This window comes from Sceloporus occidentalis, unplaced genomic scaffold, assembly GCF_023333645.1.
Source record: "Sceloporus occidentalis isolate IW3139 unplaced genomic scaffold, rSceOcc1.0.p SCAF_6, whole genome shotgun sequence".
In the NCBI taxonomy this organism is placed as follows: domain Eukaryota; kingdom Metazoa; phylum Chordata; class Lepidosauria; order Squamata; family Phrynosomatidae; genus Sceloporus; species Sceloporus occidentalis.
In genome coordinates, this window is record NW_028316986.1 from 33,404,103 (window position 1) to 33,423,511 (window position 19,409).

Sequence of the window (19,409 nt, forward strand, 5' to 3'; positions counted from 1 at the left end):
CTACCTAACAAACTGCAATAACATTCAACTTGTTTTTGAAGAGGAACTGGTATGTAGAAATCTCTTTATAAACGTTCCTCAGGTTTTGCAACTCTTGAATTCCCTTAATAAATCCTTTATTTGAAAGCATAGCCCCTTGGGAAAAATGACTGGGCCCTGCATTTTAAACAGCAGGATACAGCTCCACATTCCTCAAAGTTGCCGAGTCTGCATCAAAGGATGATTGATAAAGATCTCCGTATCTTGCAGCTAGGTTCCGGAATTCTTCCATGGAGAATTTCATCTACAGCCGTGGTCAGGGTGGGGGTACAGGTAAAGAAAAATAAAACACTGCTCATGACTTATTATACAGAATATAAAGAACAAAGATCAAACATACACAGTGTCCTTGATTGAAGTCTTCAGTTCCTTAGTTCAACTAGTAAGACTCTGCTCCAGAGACCATGCTGTCTGTCTCAGAAAAAATCACTCCATAACTCCACCATTCCTCATCTAAAATTAGCGGCAAAGCAGACAGCCCTGAAGGGGTGGTGTAACTCTACCCCTGCCAGAGCCAGATTGGAGCCATGCAAACTGCATGCCGCAACCCCAATCTGGCCATCCTCTGCCTCAAATAGAAGCAGAAAAAGTCAGCTCCTATTTGGGGCAGAAAAAAGCCGCCCCTTCAGCTCTATAGCCAGCTTTTCATCGGCTCTGGGCCAAGTGGCGTCTGAACACCACGCCCCCAGGTCACCCAGATGCCAGTCAACATGTAATTACTGGCACAGCTTCCGGGTGATTCGGGGGCATGGCGTGTCTAAATGCCATGCCCCCAAGCCAGGAAGAAGCTGGCTTTACCAGGCTGTCTGTTTTGGCCCTTAGTTAAGTTTCCCTATCTTCTTTGGTTCCTATCTCCCACCAGCCATACAAATGGAAGTGGTAGGAGGTTTTTGGCAGGCTGCTCAGAATCCAGTTAGATCTCACTGTTTGTGATTCAAGCTCATTACCTCTCTTCATAGTTGCTTCTGCACTGAAACTTGCCTAGTCTTGTTTCCTCTTCTCCATTATTTGCTCTTAAGCTTTTATGCTTATACAATCCATGTCTTGCCTCGCTTCTGACCCCCTCTCAACAATTCCTGTACCCATATGAGTTTCGGTAAATATCCCTTAGGAGCAGAATCTTTTCCATTCTTTCCTAGAATACTCTCCCTATACAGCCCACTAGTTGGCTAGACCTATTTTGGCCTTCAAAAGGCAGACGAAAGCCACAGAATTCTACCAGTCATTTGGAATCTGGGGACTGAAGGTTTTTTTTTTTAATGCTGCCCTGTTTTATTAATTTGTATTATTAATTTGCTCCAATTCAGAACTAGTTTATGCATTTTTAAAAATTCTGCTGTGGTTACTACCACAGCTCCTTGTATGCTGTGATACAGGATACGATTTCACTATACCATTTTTTGTACATTTCAGTATTCTTCATGAATTTAAAAGCATAAATAAAATCACAAATACATAACAACCATTAAAAAAACAACTGTTACTAATTGTCTTTTATTTATTTTAAATCAATTAAAAAAACTACAGGCTTGGATTGCTTCAGCAAATATACCAGCCAAGTGAAACAGGGGGATTAATAGATATGGGAGGGCATAAAGGAAAAGGTAGGCAGGAAAGAAAGGATGCAGCAGCACCTTTAAGACTAGCTGATATATTTAAGTATGAACTTTTGTGGATTTTATATAAGGGAAATATAAAAGGGTAAAGACTACATGAAAAGGAGGATACGTTCTTTAGGGATATCATTCTCACAGTGGTGTCACTGAAAATAATTAATCAGTTATGTTTATATTTTTGCCTACATGTGTAAATGTGTCCCCCCAGTGTCCCTTCACCTGGGGATGTTTACTGTCTCCCTGCTGGGATCCAAGGAGGTGGTAATGTCATTCCTCCAGCTCTATGTCTGCCTGGTGTTTACTTCAGACCCTCAGCAGCAGCTGTGCTGGACAGTGAGGCACTCAGCATGTTTGCATTCCCACTCTCTCCTGTTGCTCAAGAGAATCCAGTCATGCCTTCTCCTCTCTCTGTCTTCTTTGTCCACTCTAGTAGCTTCCTTCTTCCCCTTTTAAGCTCCCCAGCCTTTGTGTATTTTAATAATTTTTACAACCAACATGGGTGAAGCACACACTGAAGATCCCACTGTAAAGCTAGATAATAAGATCAATATTCTATCTATAGAAGGCCTGTACCACCCAGCAGCTTGTTGCAAAGGGAGTCTCATACTCCAACAATATATAGTTCAGCAACGACAGCTCCCCACGTTTTGTGTGAGAGCTCACTTTCCTTATCTTAGCACACCAGTCCAAGCAAAAATATAGTTGCATAATGACAGCAGAGTCAGAAGGGAGCACTTACCTGGTTGGAAATCCGTCCACACCGTTGGAGGTCACTACCTGAGGCCATGGCAATTGTTGTGGCAATGGCAGGTGGTGGACTAGTCTTCAGGCTATTACAGGTGCAGATGAGCTGAGAGAAAGCCTGAAGAAGGTCAATCCGCAGTTTGACAAATCCGCACTGAAAGCTCAAAGGGTTAAGCGGTGTGCTGGCAGCCTGGGAAAAAGAGACAACACCACAGAATAAAGACTTGGAGGTGGATAATCTGGGTCAAAAGCAAAATATCAGTAAATTGCTCCCTTCCAACAGTTCAGAAATCATTTCGCCACAGGGAAAATAAAGGAATTTGCTTTTGTGAGATCGTTATACTTCATTTGGGAGGCTGCCATATGGCTCTGATCTTGTTTCTTCAACAACATACATGGCATACTATATACATCATAAAGATTATTAATATTATCATTTTCTTTCCTCCAGAAATGGAACTCAAGGCAACTTACAAAAAAAAAGATAAAAGAGATCCACATTAAAAAGGAATTAAACTATCAACAACTTTAAACAACAATTTAAAACATACAGTTGAAAATTATAAAAATATTTTTTTAAAAAAACAGTACAACATCCTCTTAAAAGCTCTTTCCTAAAAAAGAAATATTTCAGTTCTCAAAGCCTCCTGAATTTTTTTTTTTTTTAAAAAAAGGCTGACTCCCTAAAGGAGGACTTTCTCTGGGAAAGGAATTCCAGAACTGCAGGGTAGCTAACAAGAAGGTCCTGCCATGCTTCCCCGTTAATTGTGCCTGTGAATATGGTGGGACTTAGAGAAGAGCCCCTCCAGAGGATATAAGGGCCAAGGTCATAATCAGCATTTTCAATTGTGCCTAGAAGCAGACCAGTAGCCAATGGACATGTTGTAACAAGTGATTTGCATGGTTCCAGTAACCATCCCCAATTTAATCCTCTGGCTGCAGTTTTGTACCAAACTTTCATTCCAAACATGCTTCAAAGGCAGACCTAGAGTGCGTTACAGTAATCCAAGATGTGGCAAAACTGCCTGCCCTCAACAGAATGATGTGCAGCTAATGTGGGTTGCTGGACTGTCTTAACATGCTAACAGAACAACTCATAGACATGTCAGGTAGCTACGAGGGACAAAGTGAAATTATTGATTAGAAGCATTGGGTTACTTTACTTTATATTTACAGTCAGCCCTCCATATCTATGGATATTTTTATCCATGGATTTAAGCATCCACAACTTGAAAATACTTTAAAAATAGATAAATTCTAAAAAGCAAATCTTGATTTTTGCCATTTTATATAAAAGACACCATTGTACTATGTCGTTGCATGTAATGGGACTTGAGCATTCATGGATTCTGGTATCCTGGAACCAAACCCTAGTGGATACCAACAGCCCACTGTACTTGTTTTCAACATGTAACCATTTCTTCAAGACTCATTAGGGTACACTAGCATTAAATGTATCTCCTTTTTGAGCAAGCATGGACAAGAAAGATTTGTTGTGTCCAGAAAACTCAGAAGACATCAACAATAGTGTTTTTTGTATATATGAACTTATCTGGACTAGATTAGTCACTAATCTATGATCACTATTCAGTAATATTCAGCAAGGCCAAGGGTGGCTTTTGAAATTCCTACAATTTCCATTTATGTCCAAGGCTATCTTACTAGGCTTTTTCAAAAATTTGATAACTTAAAATTAATGTGGCCATTAATTTATCTCAGGGAAAAAGAGGAGCATCAGATGCAGTTTTCCAGTGGTGTAAATTAAAGAAACAAGTAGCTAGTTGCAGAAAATCTGAAGGGCAGGGAAGGATGATGTATACTGGAAGTGAGTATTAGGTATTTGTCCCATCCCTGTGAAGGATGCCGTAAGGATTTAAGGTACAGTCATTCAGATTTATTTACATTTACTTGTTTCTTGAATTTAAAGCCCACTTTTCTCCTGATGCACAGGACCTCAGAATCCTTAACACAGGTAGATAAAAAGGACTACAGATGTCACCACAGGTTTTGATTGAAGCACCACCATATGTGGGTCACAGATATAAGAGTTTTAGTTGTAGGTATATTGCTACAGTACATGTAAGCTTGGCTTGCAAAAAAAACTTTTGTGGTTATAACTAACTAAAGGGATATTTTTATTAAAAAATCATTTCTGCTGAAACACTACACAAAAATTTTATAGACAGTCATTTTTAGTGCCACTGCCTCTGATGGGATGAACCAATGAAGTATGCACCCCCTAGTGATGCCACTGTGACAAACAGCCTTATTCCAGAATTAGAAACACTTTCACTCACATTGTGCAATGCAAGACTGAAGCAATTTAATGAAACTGGGAAGTTAAACCACACTTGTGCCTGTCTTCTTCTTCCCACTAGACCAACTTTGATGGTAATTTTTACATCCTGCAATTTATTTATTTTTAGAGATCAAATACAGACAAGCTACGTCTCACAACTAAATATAATATGCACACACATACACAGCTGCCACTTTTTTGCCTGCTCTCCTTCTTCCACGAGGGGAAATTAGGGATTTCTACAAACATACAACTAAATGAATACTGTCAAAGCTGTGTTTATGTATTTCCTGTGTACCTCACCTTTTCTCCAAAGTCAGGTCAGGTTACAGGAACAAACCTGTGAGACAGATAAACTATGACCACCCCAAGGTCATTTCTTATTCTCCAATGAAAGGGGATTTGACCCCAAATCCCATTGGGACTTGCCCAGTGTTCTAGCCACTACATTCTCTCATGACTTACATTTGGAGTAACACTTTATTCCTAAAGTTTTACTTGTCCAAATTTAATACTCTCCTATTTCCTAATCCCATTTCAAATTAAGTGGTGGATTTGGCATTTCTCAGATTTGCAATTCATTATGAGAGAAGAATGTTATATAAAATGCTGAAGCTAAGTTTCCAGTGTATTAAATGTTAATGACATGAAAACTATTTTTTTATTATTTATGGATCCTAAATATAAAATAAGTGTAGCTCCTTGTAGTGTATTTCTAATACAACAAGAAAAGTTAGCACTTCTTGTTTAACAGTTTAACATATGTAGAAATTAGTTCCACTTCAGCAAATGCAACATTTGATTAAATGTGGAAAACAAAAGAGGGAGGAAAGCTCTTCATTTTACAGAAGGGAACTCTGATACTTGGCTGATTACACAAGGAATCAGAGATTCCTCAAATTGCAGCCAAGACTGGTATTGTTCAGACTTGGCCTTCTCTATGCGAATTTGAATTTTAAAAAATGCAGGAACTAAAGCAGTTCTCCCAAAACAGTTATTTATACCTGGATTTACTACTAGAGTAAACTACCTAAATTACCAATGATGCAACTACTTGAATAAAATTAGTTACTTCTGTATTGACCACACAGCTAATTCCATAAGGACCACACTACTGAGGGACAGTTTAGACAATATAGAAGCAAATAACTATTGTTAAATTTTGTCCGGACCGGGAATTGGTTTCAGCCAAGGAGTGCCTCTATCCAGCTGAGGCCAACATGTACAGGGAGCACGTAACTCTTTTTTTCCACTGGCTTCCAATTAGTTTCTGGAGCTAATTCCTAGCATTGGTGACAACTTTGAAAGCCCTGAATGGTTTGAGATAGTGATATCTCAAGAACTTCCCAGCCCATTGAGATTATCTCTGAAGGCCCTCCTGTGTGCCTCAACAACCCAGAAACATGCTTATTTGGAACAAGAGTAAGGGCCTTTTTGGTGTTATATCTAAATCTCACTTCCTCATTTAAAACCTTTTGGAAGCTGCAGAAATCTTCCTTTTTAAGAAGGCAAACAGAACATGTAGTTTTCAAATTTACCATTTAATGTCATCAATTTTAATAAAAGTCAAACTCAGCCAAATCCTCAAGGTCTAGCAAATTCCTCACTTGCCTGGAAGACAATTTCATTGTCCAAAAGGTGGAAGAGGCAACAAGGGGGTCAGCTATTTTAGATCTGATCCTAACCAACAAGGATGACTTGGTTAATGGGATGCAAGTGGTGGGATCCTTAGGTGGAAGTGACCATGTTCTCCTGGAGTTTGTAATACAGTGGAAAGGAGAAGCCAGGCAGAGTCAAACACACATTCTAGATTTTAGGAGAGCGGACTTCAGTAAACTTAGAGAAGTATTGAGGGCGATTCCATGGTCAGAAATACTAAAAGATAAAGGAGTTCAGGACGGATGGGACTTTCTCAAAAGGGAGATACTGAAGGCACAATTTCAAACAGTTCCAGTGAAAAAGAAAAATGGGAGGTGTCTCAAGAAACCAGGATGGATGACTAAGGAACTTTCAACCGAGCTAAGTTTGAAATGGAACATGTATAAGAAATGGAAAAGGGGGGAAATCACGAAAAAGGAATTCAAAGAAATAGCAGGCATGTGTAGGGGTAAAGTCAGAAAAGCTAAAGCGCAGAATGAACTCAGACTTGCTAGAGAGGTTAAAGATAACAAAAAGGGCTTTTTTGGATATGTCCGCAGCAAAAGGAAGAAGAAGGAAATAGTAGGGCCACTGCGTCGAGAGGATGGCAAAATGTTAACAGGGGACAGAGAAAAGACAGAATTACTCAACACCTTCTTTGCCTCAGTCTTCTCAGAAAAGGCAAAGGGTGCTCAACCTGAGGATAATGGAGCAGAGGACAGAATAGGGGAATTTCAGCACAGAATAAGTAAAGAGATAGTAGAGGAACACCTTGTTAATCTAAATGAATTTAAGTCTCCGGGACCAGATGAACTCCATCCAAGGGTATTAAAAGAACTGGCAAATGTAATATCGGAGCCATTGGCAATAATCTTTGAAAACTCCTGGAAAACAGGAGAGATCCCAGCAGACTGGAGGAGGGCAAACGTTGTCCCCATCTTCAAAAAGGGGAAAAAAGAGGATCCCAACAATTATCATCCAGTTAGTCTGACATCAATACCAGGAAAGATTCTGGAGCAGATAATTAAACAAAGAGTCTGTGAACATCTAGATGGCAATGCCATAATCACAAAAACTCAACACGGGTTTCGGAGAAAGAAGTCATGCCAGACAAATCTAATCTCTTTCTTTGATAAAATTACCAGCTTGGTAGATGAAGGGAATGCTGTGGATATAGTATATCTTGATTTCAATAAGGCCTTTGACAAGGTTTCCCATGACATTCTTGCAAACAAGCTTTTAAAATGTGGACTAGACAAGGTAACTGTTACATGGATTTGTAACTGGTTGACCGGCCGAACCCAAAGGGTGCTCAACAATGGCTCCTTTTCATCCTGGAGAGAAGTGACCAGTGGGGTCCCACAGGGCTCTGTCCTGGGCCCAGTGTTATTCAACATCTTTATCAATGACCTGGATGACAGAATTGGGAGCATACTTATCAAATTTGCAGATGACACCAAATTAGGAGGAATAGCTAATACCCCAGAGGACAGGATCAAGATCCAAAATGACCTGAATAGACTAGAAAGCTGGGCCAAAGCTAACAAAATGAAATTCAACACAGAGAAATGTAAGGTATTGCACTTAGGGCGGAAAAATAAAATGCACAGATATAGGATGGGTGACACCTGGCTGAATGAAACTACGTGTGAAAGGGATCTAGGAGTCCAAGTAGACCACAAGTTGAACATGAGTGAATAGTGTGATGCGGCAGCTAAAAAGGCCAATGCAATTTTAGGCTGCATCAATAGAAGTATAGTGTCTAGATCAAGGGAAGTAATAGTGCCACTATATTCTGCTCTGGTCAGGCTCCACCTAGAATTTTGTGTCCAGTTCTGGGCGCCACAATTCAGAAAGGACATTGAGAAACTGGAGCATGTCCAAAGGAGGGCGACAAAAATTGTGAAAGGTCTAGAAACCATGTCCTATGAGGAACGACTTAGGGAGCTGGGGATGTTTAGCCTGGAGAAAAGAAGGTTAAGAGGTGATATGATAGTCCTGTTTAAATATTTGAAAGGATGTCATGTTGAAGAGGGAGCAAGCTTGTTTTCTGCTGCTCCAGAGAACAGGACCTGGAACAATGGATGCAAGCTACAGGAAAAGAGATTCCACCTAAACATTAGGAGAAACTTCCTGACAGTAAGGGCTGTTCGACAGTGGAATGCACTCCCTCGGAGTGTAGTGGAGTCTCCTTCCTTGGAGGTCTTTAAACAGAGGCTGGATGGCCATCTGTCAGGGATGCTTTGGTTTGGATTTCCTGCATGGCAGGGGGTTGGACTGGATGGCCCTAGTGGTCTCTTCCAACTCTACGATTCTATGATTCTATGATTTGAAATACCTTTCCTACTGTTGAGCTACTGTGCTATTATTTTGACATTTTCATATTCAGCAGGTATATTTCTTTTTTAAATTGGAAAAATCTTTTAAGCTGTTAAGTTTATTGATTGTATTGATAGTCAACTTGAGCTCCCAGAAAGAAAAGTACAGTATTAACTTTTTTTTGGGGGGGGGGGGGGGGGGGAACGGGGAGATACCTCCATTATTTTTTAAAGTTGTGGATGGTGTGGCTTAGTGGGTTGAGTGTTGTAATATGACTTTGGATTCCAGGGTTTGATTCCCAGCTCAGCCATGAAAGCCACTGGGTGATCTTGGGCAAGTCACATGCTCTCAGCCTCAGGGGAAGGCAATAACAAACCTCCACTGAACAAATCTGGCCAAGAAAATTCCGTAATAGGTTCACCTTACGGTTCTCATAAATCAGAAATGATTTAAAAGGCACACAACAACATGGATGGAGTAGACTATGCCTGCTTAAAACGATAAGTATGTCAAATCTCAGCAATGCCTAGATCTGCCCAGACTCCACAGATCATGACCTCTCAATAGACCACTACACTGTTATCAACCCTGAGATGACATAGGATCTAAATATTTCAGTGAGAGGACCTGTAGTCTCCACACCAAATGTGTTACTGAAAAAGTGCCCAGCTACCTGAACACAGGTTTGAGATGAATCACTGCTAAAGTGACAGCTCCTCTGAAAGTACAACTCCTTAGTGCATAGTACTACCTGACTCAGGATAACAGAGAATGAACACACCACTGATATTTCCAGTGTTTTTGAAGAATTTAACTAAAAACACAATAAGTGAGGAGGAAAACGGCTTTAACTTACATATGTATAATAAGTAACGTGTGTGTGTGTGGGGGGGGGATTTACACTTACCGTTAAGGATGCTATTCCTTTGTGATAAGATTTTAGTGATTCAGCGATGCAAGAAAGTGCCGAACTATAATCATCCTCCTGCAGCCCTGTTAAGCACTGCTCTGCATGGGAAAACTCCTTCAAACTGTTCAGCCAGAAGTAGAAGTGTTCTGAAGCCACCTGAGTCAGCAAGCTTTGATAGAGCTCTCTGGCCATGCCATGGTTACCCTACAGAGGGAAACAGGAGACTGTAATTGAAAAAGCATGAGGCTGTCCATATCTAACACAAAGCACACAACAGGAATGGATACACACACACCTCAAAGTGTGTGTGTGTGCGCGCACGTGCATGTTAAAAGCAATCTTGCAGTGTTTATCTTGAACAAACTCAAGAATTTTGAATATTTTTGGGGTATCTCCCAACCCTGCCTTGCTCAGAAATATGCTCCAACTAAGTAATCTTTTGATTTATAGCCCCCATGTCCCCTAGGATGGTGCTGATGGAAGTAATAATCCATTCAGGGATTCTTCCCTATCTTCTTTGGTTCGGTTTGTAAACCATTCTTCCTGTGCCCCACACATGCCACTACCACACTTAATCCATAATCTCTCATCTCATATTATCAGTCTAATCAGCCATGGAAAAAGTTTGTTTTAAATTCTGAAATTGCAGAATTATATTCAACATTTCTGAAGAATACTCACCCTGTTGTTTAATAATAATGCCCAGCCTGAGAGTCCTACAAGTTTACTAACTATTTTGCAACTTTCTGATTGTAAGTAAAGTGACTGTCCTTCATTATCTTTTTTTATTCTACTGGACCAATGTGACTCTAAACACTAGGCTAGGCCAATTAATTACAGTGCGCCTACGTCATACGCGGGTGCACCTTACACAGCTTCCAGCATATGATGGAAGCTGCACTGATAGAAGTGGTGCTGCGTGTCAGAAAGAGTAATGGTGAACATGCCAATGGTGCACACACCACACACCACTGCAAGCATGAGCCCCATTGGCTTTAATGGGGCTGAAGTGTATGCGGAATTTCCCTTATGCAGGGATCCCAGCGTAAGGGAAGGGATTACTGTATAATGTATCTTCTACCTCCCCCTCCCCCTCCCCGATTTTTCCCAATGCAAAACAATGAATTCACCACTTGAAATCAGTTTCTTTTGCAAATTTATACACAACAGACAAGATGGGCAGGGGGCTTAAATGTTCCTATCCCACTGAGAAATGCCTACCGGTTTTGGTGAGTCGACTTTGACTTATGGCAAGCCTTGCTGAAATGTCTTGAGGTTTCTGCCACAGTTGTTGATAGATTATAAAACATATATAAAGGTATGCACATGGCAATGGGAACTAGTTGCAATTTTTAAAAAATAAATCTCATTTTAAAATATAAGCAGGGATAGTTCATATCCTTTTCTAAAGTTGAATATATATATTTTTTCAGGTGCAACATTTCACAAAACAAAATATCAGAAAGAACTCTGGGATACATATGAAGTAAACATTTAGAAATTTCTTCCAGTTCCTCAGGCTCTAGTGCCATATTTTAGGACTAAATGGAATGTTTGTTTCAAATTTGTAATCTAATGCACTGCTTCTTAAGCTATTTTATATTGGGGACCGGCAGAGAGTTTTTTGCTCCAATGTGCCAGGGACTGGCAACATTTTTTGTCCCCTTTAAGAACTATGTATTTCTTTCCTGGAAATTCTTCACAGACAAGCAGCCAATGGCTTGGGGACTAGCATCACTCCAGATACTGACACTTTGAGTGTCACTGACATGTGCAAATAAGTGTCACACAAGACATGGTCCAAACCTTTCAGAAATAGATATTTAATTGGGAGACTGCAATCCTAGTACAAAAAGCAGCAGTTTTTGTTCTCACTGTTTTATGGCACTTTGTTTTACCCTTCTCACCAGGTATTCTTCCTTGTCTAATGCACAAGAAACTCAAGGACTTGCAGTTTTTGATATGATTGTTAATGTTAACTGAAGGAAAAGAGATCTCTTTTCTCACAATCCTAGTTTAACAGCACAAGTGCATTCTCTCTGTTCTAGAGAAAGGTCTTAGGCTGGGGAAAAGACAGCGTGCAGCAGGTCAAATTTTGTTTCTCATTGGTTCCAGCAAACTTAACAAGATCTGAACAACAGATGTATAAGAAAATAAGTTTTCATATGTATCTTGAGACATGATCTACAGTTTATCTTCATTTTTTTCTCTTACAGTAATGGAAAAAAACTCTCAAGTATAAAGATGTAATATATCATTGAATATCAAAGTCAGGATTTTCCATGGCATTGCGTTTTCAGTTGTGAAACCCAGACAGTGAAAGATACTGACAGGACAAAGAATCATTTTATTTGAAAGGTCATGCCGGAGGAGAGTTCTCTGGATACTATGGATGGCCAAAAAAGACAAATAGAACAAATAGAGAGCCTACAGCAAATGAAGCCTGATCTCTACCTAAAAGCCCAGATGACTAAGCTTAAGACTGTCATACTTTGGACATATCATGAGAAGGCATGGCTCATTAGAAAATCAAATAATGCTTGGCGAAATAGAAGGTAGCTGGAAAGGAGGAAGACCCCCGTTATAAATGGACTGACTCAACCAAGAAGGCTATAGCTCTGAATCTGAAGGACCTGAGCAGGACTGTTGATGATGATAGGATAACTTGGAGGTCTCTCATTCATAGGCTTGCCATAAGTCAAAGTCGACGACAGGGAGCTGTGGTGGCACAGTGCTTAAATGTCTGTACTGCAGCCACAAGGTTGGGAGTTCGATCTCAGGGGCTCCAAGCTCCACTCAGCCTTGCATCCTTCTGTAGGTTGCTAAAATGAGCACCTAGCTTGTTGGGGGCAATTACCTTACACATTGTAAATCACTTACAGAGTACTTAGTTCACCACTGATAAGCGGCATAGAAATGTAATTGTTATTGCTTGCTATTGCTAACCATTAACAACCAATGGAAAATTGCAATTAGGGCTCAGCTTCTGTGAAGTTCCAGTCCCCAGGCACCCAACCCTTCATGTAGATGGCTTTGAATCTACTCCACTGGGAGGTTGACAGGTTGTGGAAGGTACAAACCTGTCAGATCCCCATATGCTGCCAATGAACATTACCCAGCTTTCTGGCATAAAGAAAAAAATAGCTGGATTTGCCAAAGAGCTAATGAGAGTTTATCTATCATTAGCTGGCTTTTGAATAGTTTCAGAATAGTTTTATTTTAGCACCCAGTCACATGTCTTAATTCTATTTTAAATTCTGCTTTGCCTTGGGATAGAGTAAAAACAACAACAGCAAAAAATGCAGCCACTATACACCACAGCAGTGAGATAGAAGCTTCCAGTGCAGAGTTTTCTCTAAAAATATATTTCCACATGGAATTTAAAATTTATAATTTAAAATTTAAAATACATATACAAATTAAATTTTAACTATACATTATCACTCTATATAGAGAAAACCCGAACACAGCCATTGATCACACATACCATTCTAGAAGCTTGCCTGGCTATCCTATAAGCTGTCCATCCATTGGAGACATTTTCAAGCTGTTGTTTGATAACAGTTTTTACATCAGATGATAAACTCTTTTGACTAGCAACAAATATCACTGTAGCAAGAGAGACCTGATGAAGAAAAAAAAATTAACCAGACAAGTCTAAATGAAGTTATTCAAGAATAAAAGTGAACTGTTTAACATTATACAAAGAGATAGCAAAGAGATCTTGCAGCAACTTTGAGAGTGAGAAAGAAATCTGTAGCATAAGCTTTGTAGCATAAGCTTTGATCTCATGAAGGAAACTGAGGGGCTTTACAGACGGCCCATCCTGCTGCCCCTTTCCCTCCCTGATCGGGGACGTGGCAACAGCACACCATGCCCCTAACCCAGCAGGTCTGCAGCGCAAAAAGAAGCAGCAAAAACTGGCTTCTTTTTGCACCATGGAATGGCCCCATAGCCACCAGCGCCATGGCTTTTTGGTGCTCCTTTGGTGAAATGTATGTACACATTGCGCCAAGGGAGTGACATGACGTGGGGTGCACAGCGTCATGCCAGTATGGGGCAGAGTCTGGGCATGCACCATGAGTCGCCACGCTCCCACTCTGCCCGATGCCAACATTTATCGCCAATCTACTCAGGGCCTGAGACTATGGGTCCTAAGGACTGGAGCACAGCTTCAGTGCAGCTTCTGGCCTCTTAGGATGCATGCATCATTTAAACAGCATACCTCCAAAGTGACCCATATATTGATACAAACTAAGGAGCTCGACAGACCCCACCTAAGGGGCAGACTCCAGCCGCCCCTTTCCTAATTGGATCAGAGCCATGGCAACCTCATGCCGCAGCCCAGTCCGGCCTTTCGAGGCCACAAAAAGGAGCCGCAAAAAGCAGTTCCTTTTTGTGTCCTCAAAGGGGTACCATAGCTACGGCAGCAGGACTATATGGCGCTCCTTCAGCACTGCATCATTTGGACGTAGCGCCGGAGGCGCACCATGACACCATGCACCTTATGGAGTGGCACATGGTGTCAGGGCACCTTGGGGGGGCCAGTCAGGCGTGCGTCAAGAGGACGCTACACCCCGACTCTGTCCCCATGCCGGCCTTTCAGGCTGGTCTGTAAAGGGCCTAACACAGCTCTATCTTTGAATATGGTTTAGCATTGTCAACATGAGCATCCCTCCCTATATGCTGATAATTAGCACTTCTTTTCTTGTTCAGCAACCCTTATATAATGATGAACTAGATTCAAACTGTGATATGAGATTCTGGATTATAAGAAAAGAATGTTTTCAAGAAAGGGTAATAAACATATGGCCCTCTAAAAGTTGAACTGAAATTCTCATTGGCTCTAGACAGCATAGCCAAGAGTGAGAAATAACAGAAGGTTTTGGAGCTCTTTCATCATTTTGAATAACTGGGTATTCATGTAAAATATGACCATTTTAATGCTGATCTTAAGGTTTATCTGATTTATCATACATATACACAGAAGATATAGAAGAAAATCAGCATGCGGAAACATGACAAAAATCTATATATTTTTAATTCTACAAAGAGGCAGCAATATTACAAATCTCCTATGTTTGACCATACACTGATGTTTATCACACTATGCTCTTAAAGTGCTACTATTCCACTTTGACTCCTCTAGCTGCCTCCTGTTGCATTCTGGGATTGGCAGTTTTAAGGAGGGGTATTTAGAATTCTCAGGCACTCTGCCTGAGAATTCTAAATACCCCTCCTTAAAACTGCCAATCCCAGAATGCAACAGGAGGCAGCTAGAGGAGTCAAAGTGGAATAGTAGCACTTTAAGAGTATAGTGTGATAAACATCACTGTTTATGTAAAACAAGTGCCACCTACTGGACTGAACAGGAATTAAGAATAATACAGCTACAGTTTTATTTAGTAAAAAGTCACACTGAAACTGATGGGACTTATTATTCCAGTATGAACATATTTCTAATTGGGGTACAGATTTTTCATTTTCCTTTATTACCTACATAAGAACTTATGTCTAAGCCAGGCCTTCTTTGTAAATACAATAGAAAAGGAGTGATATGTCAAAGTTGTAAAGTTAATAGCCTTCTGTTCACCTACGGCATTATTTAAATTTCTTTATAAAATTCACCCAATTCATTTACTTCCCTCTTTCATCTCCTCTTCAACAGTACCTCCCCCTATTTTACCCCTAGGGTTGTTAAAGCCACACCTTATTATCTGTGGTCTTTCCTATTCTGACTTTCTTGGTTTACAGTCCTACTTTGGCATGTCCTTCCTGCATCCTACTTCTTCTTTTCCTATGTTGAAGAAGCTTCTTAAAACAGATATTGTGTCTCACACTATCCCCGACTGATTTTTACAGCTCTCTCCTTGTGCTGAACTGAGAAATCCCTATGGCTCCCCTTCTTCTTTATATACACTATGCTACATGGGCCCATGGGTCCTCTCAGGGGTACCTCAATACTTTGATATTGAAAATATGATAAAGTACATAGCCTGTATGACCTTCCTATGACACCTATGTGAAAGTCATGAGTCTAGGTGGAAAATTCCAGGCAAGGTTAGCAAGATTGGAGTGGCAGGCACCAGCCTGATTGAATCAATCACCCTGAAGGGGATCTGGGACAAAGGAAGTGGCTAAGGAGTTCTTAGACAACCAAAGCCCTGTCAAGACTGCACATTAAGTCTATCTGTCTTGGTAACTTAGAAAAACAATGCTGAAGTCATTTCCCAACCATTTGCCCTTGGGATTAGCCCCAAGGTGGAAATGGGACATCTATACTAGGCCATTTTGCTTCAATCATGGGCTTAGTCAGTTGGCAGGCAGAATCTCTGTTGGTCATTCTGGCTAAGTTCCTCTGCAGCTTGCCCAACTCCCCTGTGCCATGGAAGCTGCAGAATCCCACATTTCATCAAGGACCCCCAGTCAGAAAACCAGATTATCTCAGGTAACTGTGAGGGGAGCCTCACAGCTGACCTGTTCCTCTTTGAACACCTTGATTCCTTTAGCCTCCCCAGTATATATGTATGTGTGTGTGGCTTTTTTTTTTTTGCCTTTTAATGCCTATTAATAAAATTATCATTGTTATTGGCAAACCTGCCTCTGGAGTTCTGTGAATCAGGAACTGGTATAGCTAGTAAAAGATCTCATGGGCTGTCTACCCCCACCCCTACCTTTCAGTTAAAAACAAATTCCCTTGAGTAATTGTTTTTTGGAGTGTCCTCCAGAGGACATGGCCCTCATAGTGGGTAACAACTGTGTCTATTTAACCACAAATCTTGAGTCCAAGTACTTAAAATGGAAAATTACAATTATAAAATGCCCGAAATGTAGGCACAATATAAACATTCCATGAGGTTTTCCTAGGGAAAAAAGATCCTAGGAAGAGAACAGGTGGCAAAAATCCAGCAGTCTTGTTACCATGTCATTCTTTTCACTCCATTTACTAAGACAGCAAACTGCTAAATGAACTATCAAGCTACAACCTATTCTGTAAGTAGCTTGCTAAGCAATTATTCAACCTGATTCTACCCAGGCCCATTTGCTATCGAGAATAATTATCTTGAATCAATTTTCCTCACCAAAAGCTCTTGTTGTTTATCAGAAGCTGACCGTCCAATCACTTTATAGAGATCTATCAGGTCTCCCAGCATTCCATCTCCTAAAACAGGCAACTGCATGGCGATGGCTGCCAAGCAATGGCAAATGAGAATCCGGGCAGCATCTTGAGTGCTGTGCAGCTGTGTCAACAAGGATTCAACAATGGATTGGCTGAGAAGGGGGCGACACTTGGCCAGCTTCACCATGCAGGTGAGTGCTCTCTGCAATAAAACAAGTGACACTTTCTCAGAATTCATTCCCCATCTGTCACTTTTAAACAGGTGCTAACATCAGGTCACAGTACTCAGGTTACTAAGAAGTGGCAACATGAAGCATAACATACAGAAGAATATGATCACATAATAAAAAGCTTCATCATCATCAATTTCATTTCTCCCAGAAAGGGACCCAAGGCAACTCACAGATAAAATTGTTTAAATAAATAAATATTTTTACAATAACATTTAATTAATTTATTTAATTTATTTAACTGTAAGGCTTTTTAGGTCATGGCCAGCACTTTGAACTGAATAAGTAACAATTTAGTGCTATAGATTTTTGTGGGTTTTTCTGGCTATGTGGCCATGTTCTACAAGAGTTTATTTCTGATGTTTCACCAGCATCTGTTGCTGGCATCTTCAGAGAATGCTGATGGAAGAGAGTTGGACACACACACAGTGTGACCATGGGTAGGGATTTACATGTTAATTTGTGTATTGTTGTTGGCAGGGCCTCAAGTTGGGAGGATATGCAAGGAGGATTAGTGTCTGCTAATTGGGGATCATTGTTTGCTGGGAAAGCCCCTGACACTGGGTGGTTTCTCATTTGCAGAGTCCTGATTCTCCTATTTTTCAGGACTGGTAGCCAAACTCTGTTCACTTTAAGGGTTTCTTCTTTCCAGCTGAAATTATCCAGATGTTTGTGGATTTCAATGGCTTCCCTGTGTATTCTGACCTGATAGTTGTTGACATGGTCCAGAATTTCTGTGTTATCAAACAGTATTTTATGTCCAGGATAGTTTATAACGTGTTCTGCTACTGCTAATTTTTCTGGCTGACTCAGTCTGCAGTGTCTCTCATGTTCCTCGATTCGTTATTGTACACTGCGTTCGGTGATCCCTATGTAGACTTGTCCACAGCTACATGGTATGCGGCAAACTCCTGTAGCTGTGAGAGGAGCTCTCTTGTCTGTTGCTCAGTGCAGCATTTACTGGATTTTAGTGCTATGCTAATGAACCTCAGTCTCCTGATCATCTCTTTCCTTCTGTCTCCTCCCCTAGCTTACTGCAAAGAGAATGGATGCATCATGGCTTTCTGGTTTAAAGCTAACGACATGTTGTTGTTCCAAGGACCAGGGTGTGTAATTTGTGGCTCTCTAGATATTATTGATTCTAGCTACCAGAGTCAATGCTGAAGAATAATGTGGGCTGCAGTCCAACAAAACCTAGAGGGTCACAGGTTACCCATCCCTGGTTTGAACAATGCTTTGTTAGAAAAAGCCAAACTCAAACTGTGGTTTCTGAACATGCCTTGGTTTATTTAACCAGAGTTCCACATTTGAATGGAAAACAGATGTTGCTGATTTTTCTTGCAGCCATGCCAGAAGAAGAGGGTTGATTAAACATCTTTGCAGTGTTAAACCAGGGTGGGGAAAATGGAATCTTCTAAATATTGTTGGACATCACTTCCCATCACCACCTTCCAGTCTAGATAATGGTGAAACATGAGGAGAGTAAGAGTTTATTAACATCTAAAGGGCCAGAGGTTCCCAAGCCATGTGTAAAATCACCGTTCAGTGTTACATCCAAGTCAGGATGTAAATCTGAGTAAATCTTATACTACAATTTAAAAACAAATTTACTGAAAAACAAATCCCATTTAAAAGGTGTTTATCAAAGAAATCAAAGGCTGCAGAACTCTGCATATTTGGAAGCGACTCCCTAGAAAATCAGTGAAATTCACTTCTAATTAAACATATACAGGACAGCACTGTAAGTTCCACTTCTTTTTCAATCTTTTACCTGCCACATTACCATCAGGCCTAAGATTACATATAGATAAAGTATAACACATTATTTCTCATCAATGTGCTAAACAGCTAAACGAAACAGTGTGTGTACTTGGTTCAATAAAAGTTGTCATTTCATCGGCCTGTCAACTTTTAGTCCTTAGTTATAAAAGAACTGTAACATGAACCGATGGATTCAAATAACAAAAAAATAGATTCCACCTAAATATTAGGAAGAGCATTTTTACTGTATGAGCTGCTCAACAGTGGAGAAGATTGCCTTGGAAGATGATGGACTCTCCATCTTTGGAGGTTTTTAAACAGAGGTTGGATGGGCATCTTTCAGGAATGCTTTAGTTCTTGCATGGTAAGGGTTGGAGTAGTTGACCCTTGTAGTCCCTACCAACTCTAAGATTCTATGATAAAAGCGAGAAAGTGTGCAAGAACAGACGGAGAAAGTTACTTTTTTGTAATTTTATTCTTCAGTCGTGGTTAAGTCAAATCAAATTTGAATTAAATCAAATCAGGTCAAATCCTCCCTTGATACTTCCCCAAGGCTCCACTTTCAGGACTTACTTAGATCTTGAGTACTGACCTTGTTCTGAGTACGTTATGTAATGTTCAAGTATACACATCTACTTTTAATGCAGAACAAGATTAGAACTAGAATTTAATCAGACCACAAAGCATCTTCAGTATAAACACCAAAATTCATTACTTACATATTTAAGATAAA

General features: G+C 40.3%; 1 protein-coding gene across 2 annotated transcripts in view; it reads right to left on the minus strand.

The window, feature by feature from the left end:
• Nucleotides 1-19,409, minus strand: part of INTS7 (integrator complex subunit 7) — a 54,868-nt gene that overhangs the window by 14,498 nt on the left and 20,961 nt on the right. For both annotated transcript variants that reach the window (XM_089529259.1, XM_089529260.1), the window contains exons 11-15: nt 16,648-16,887; nt 13,053-13,190; nt 9,563-9,769; nt 2,395-2,589; nt 180-283 (exon numbers count right to left, since the gene is read on the minus strand). In XM_089529259.1, the coding sequence (XP_089385385.1) occupies nt 180-283; nt 2,395-2,589; nt 9,563-9,769; nt 13,053-13,190; nt 16,648-16,887 (884 nt within the window). The remainder of the gene's footprint in view (nt 1-179; nt 284-2,394; nt 2,590-9,562; nt 9,770-13,052; nt 13,191-16,647; nt 16,888-19,409) is intronic.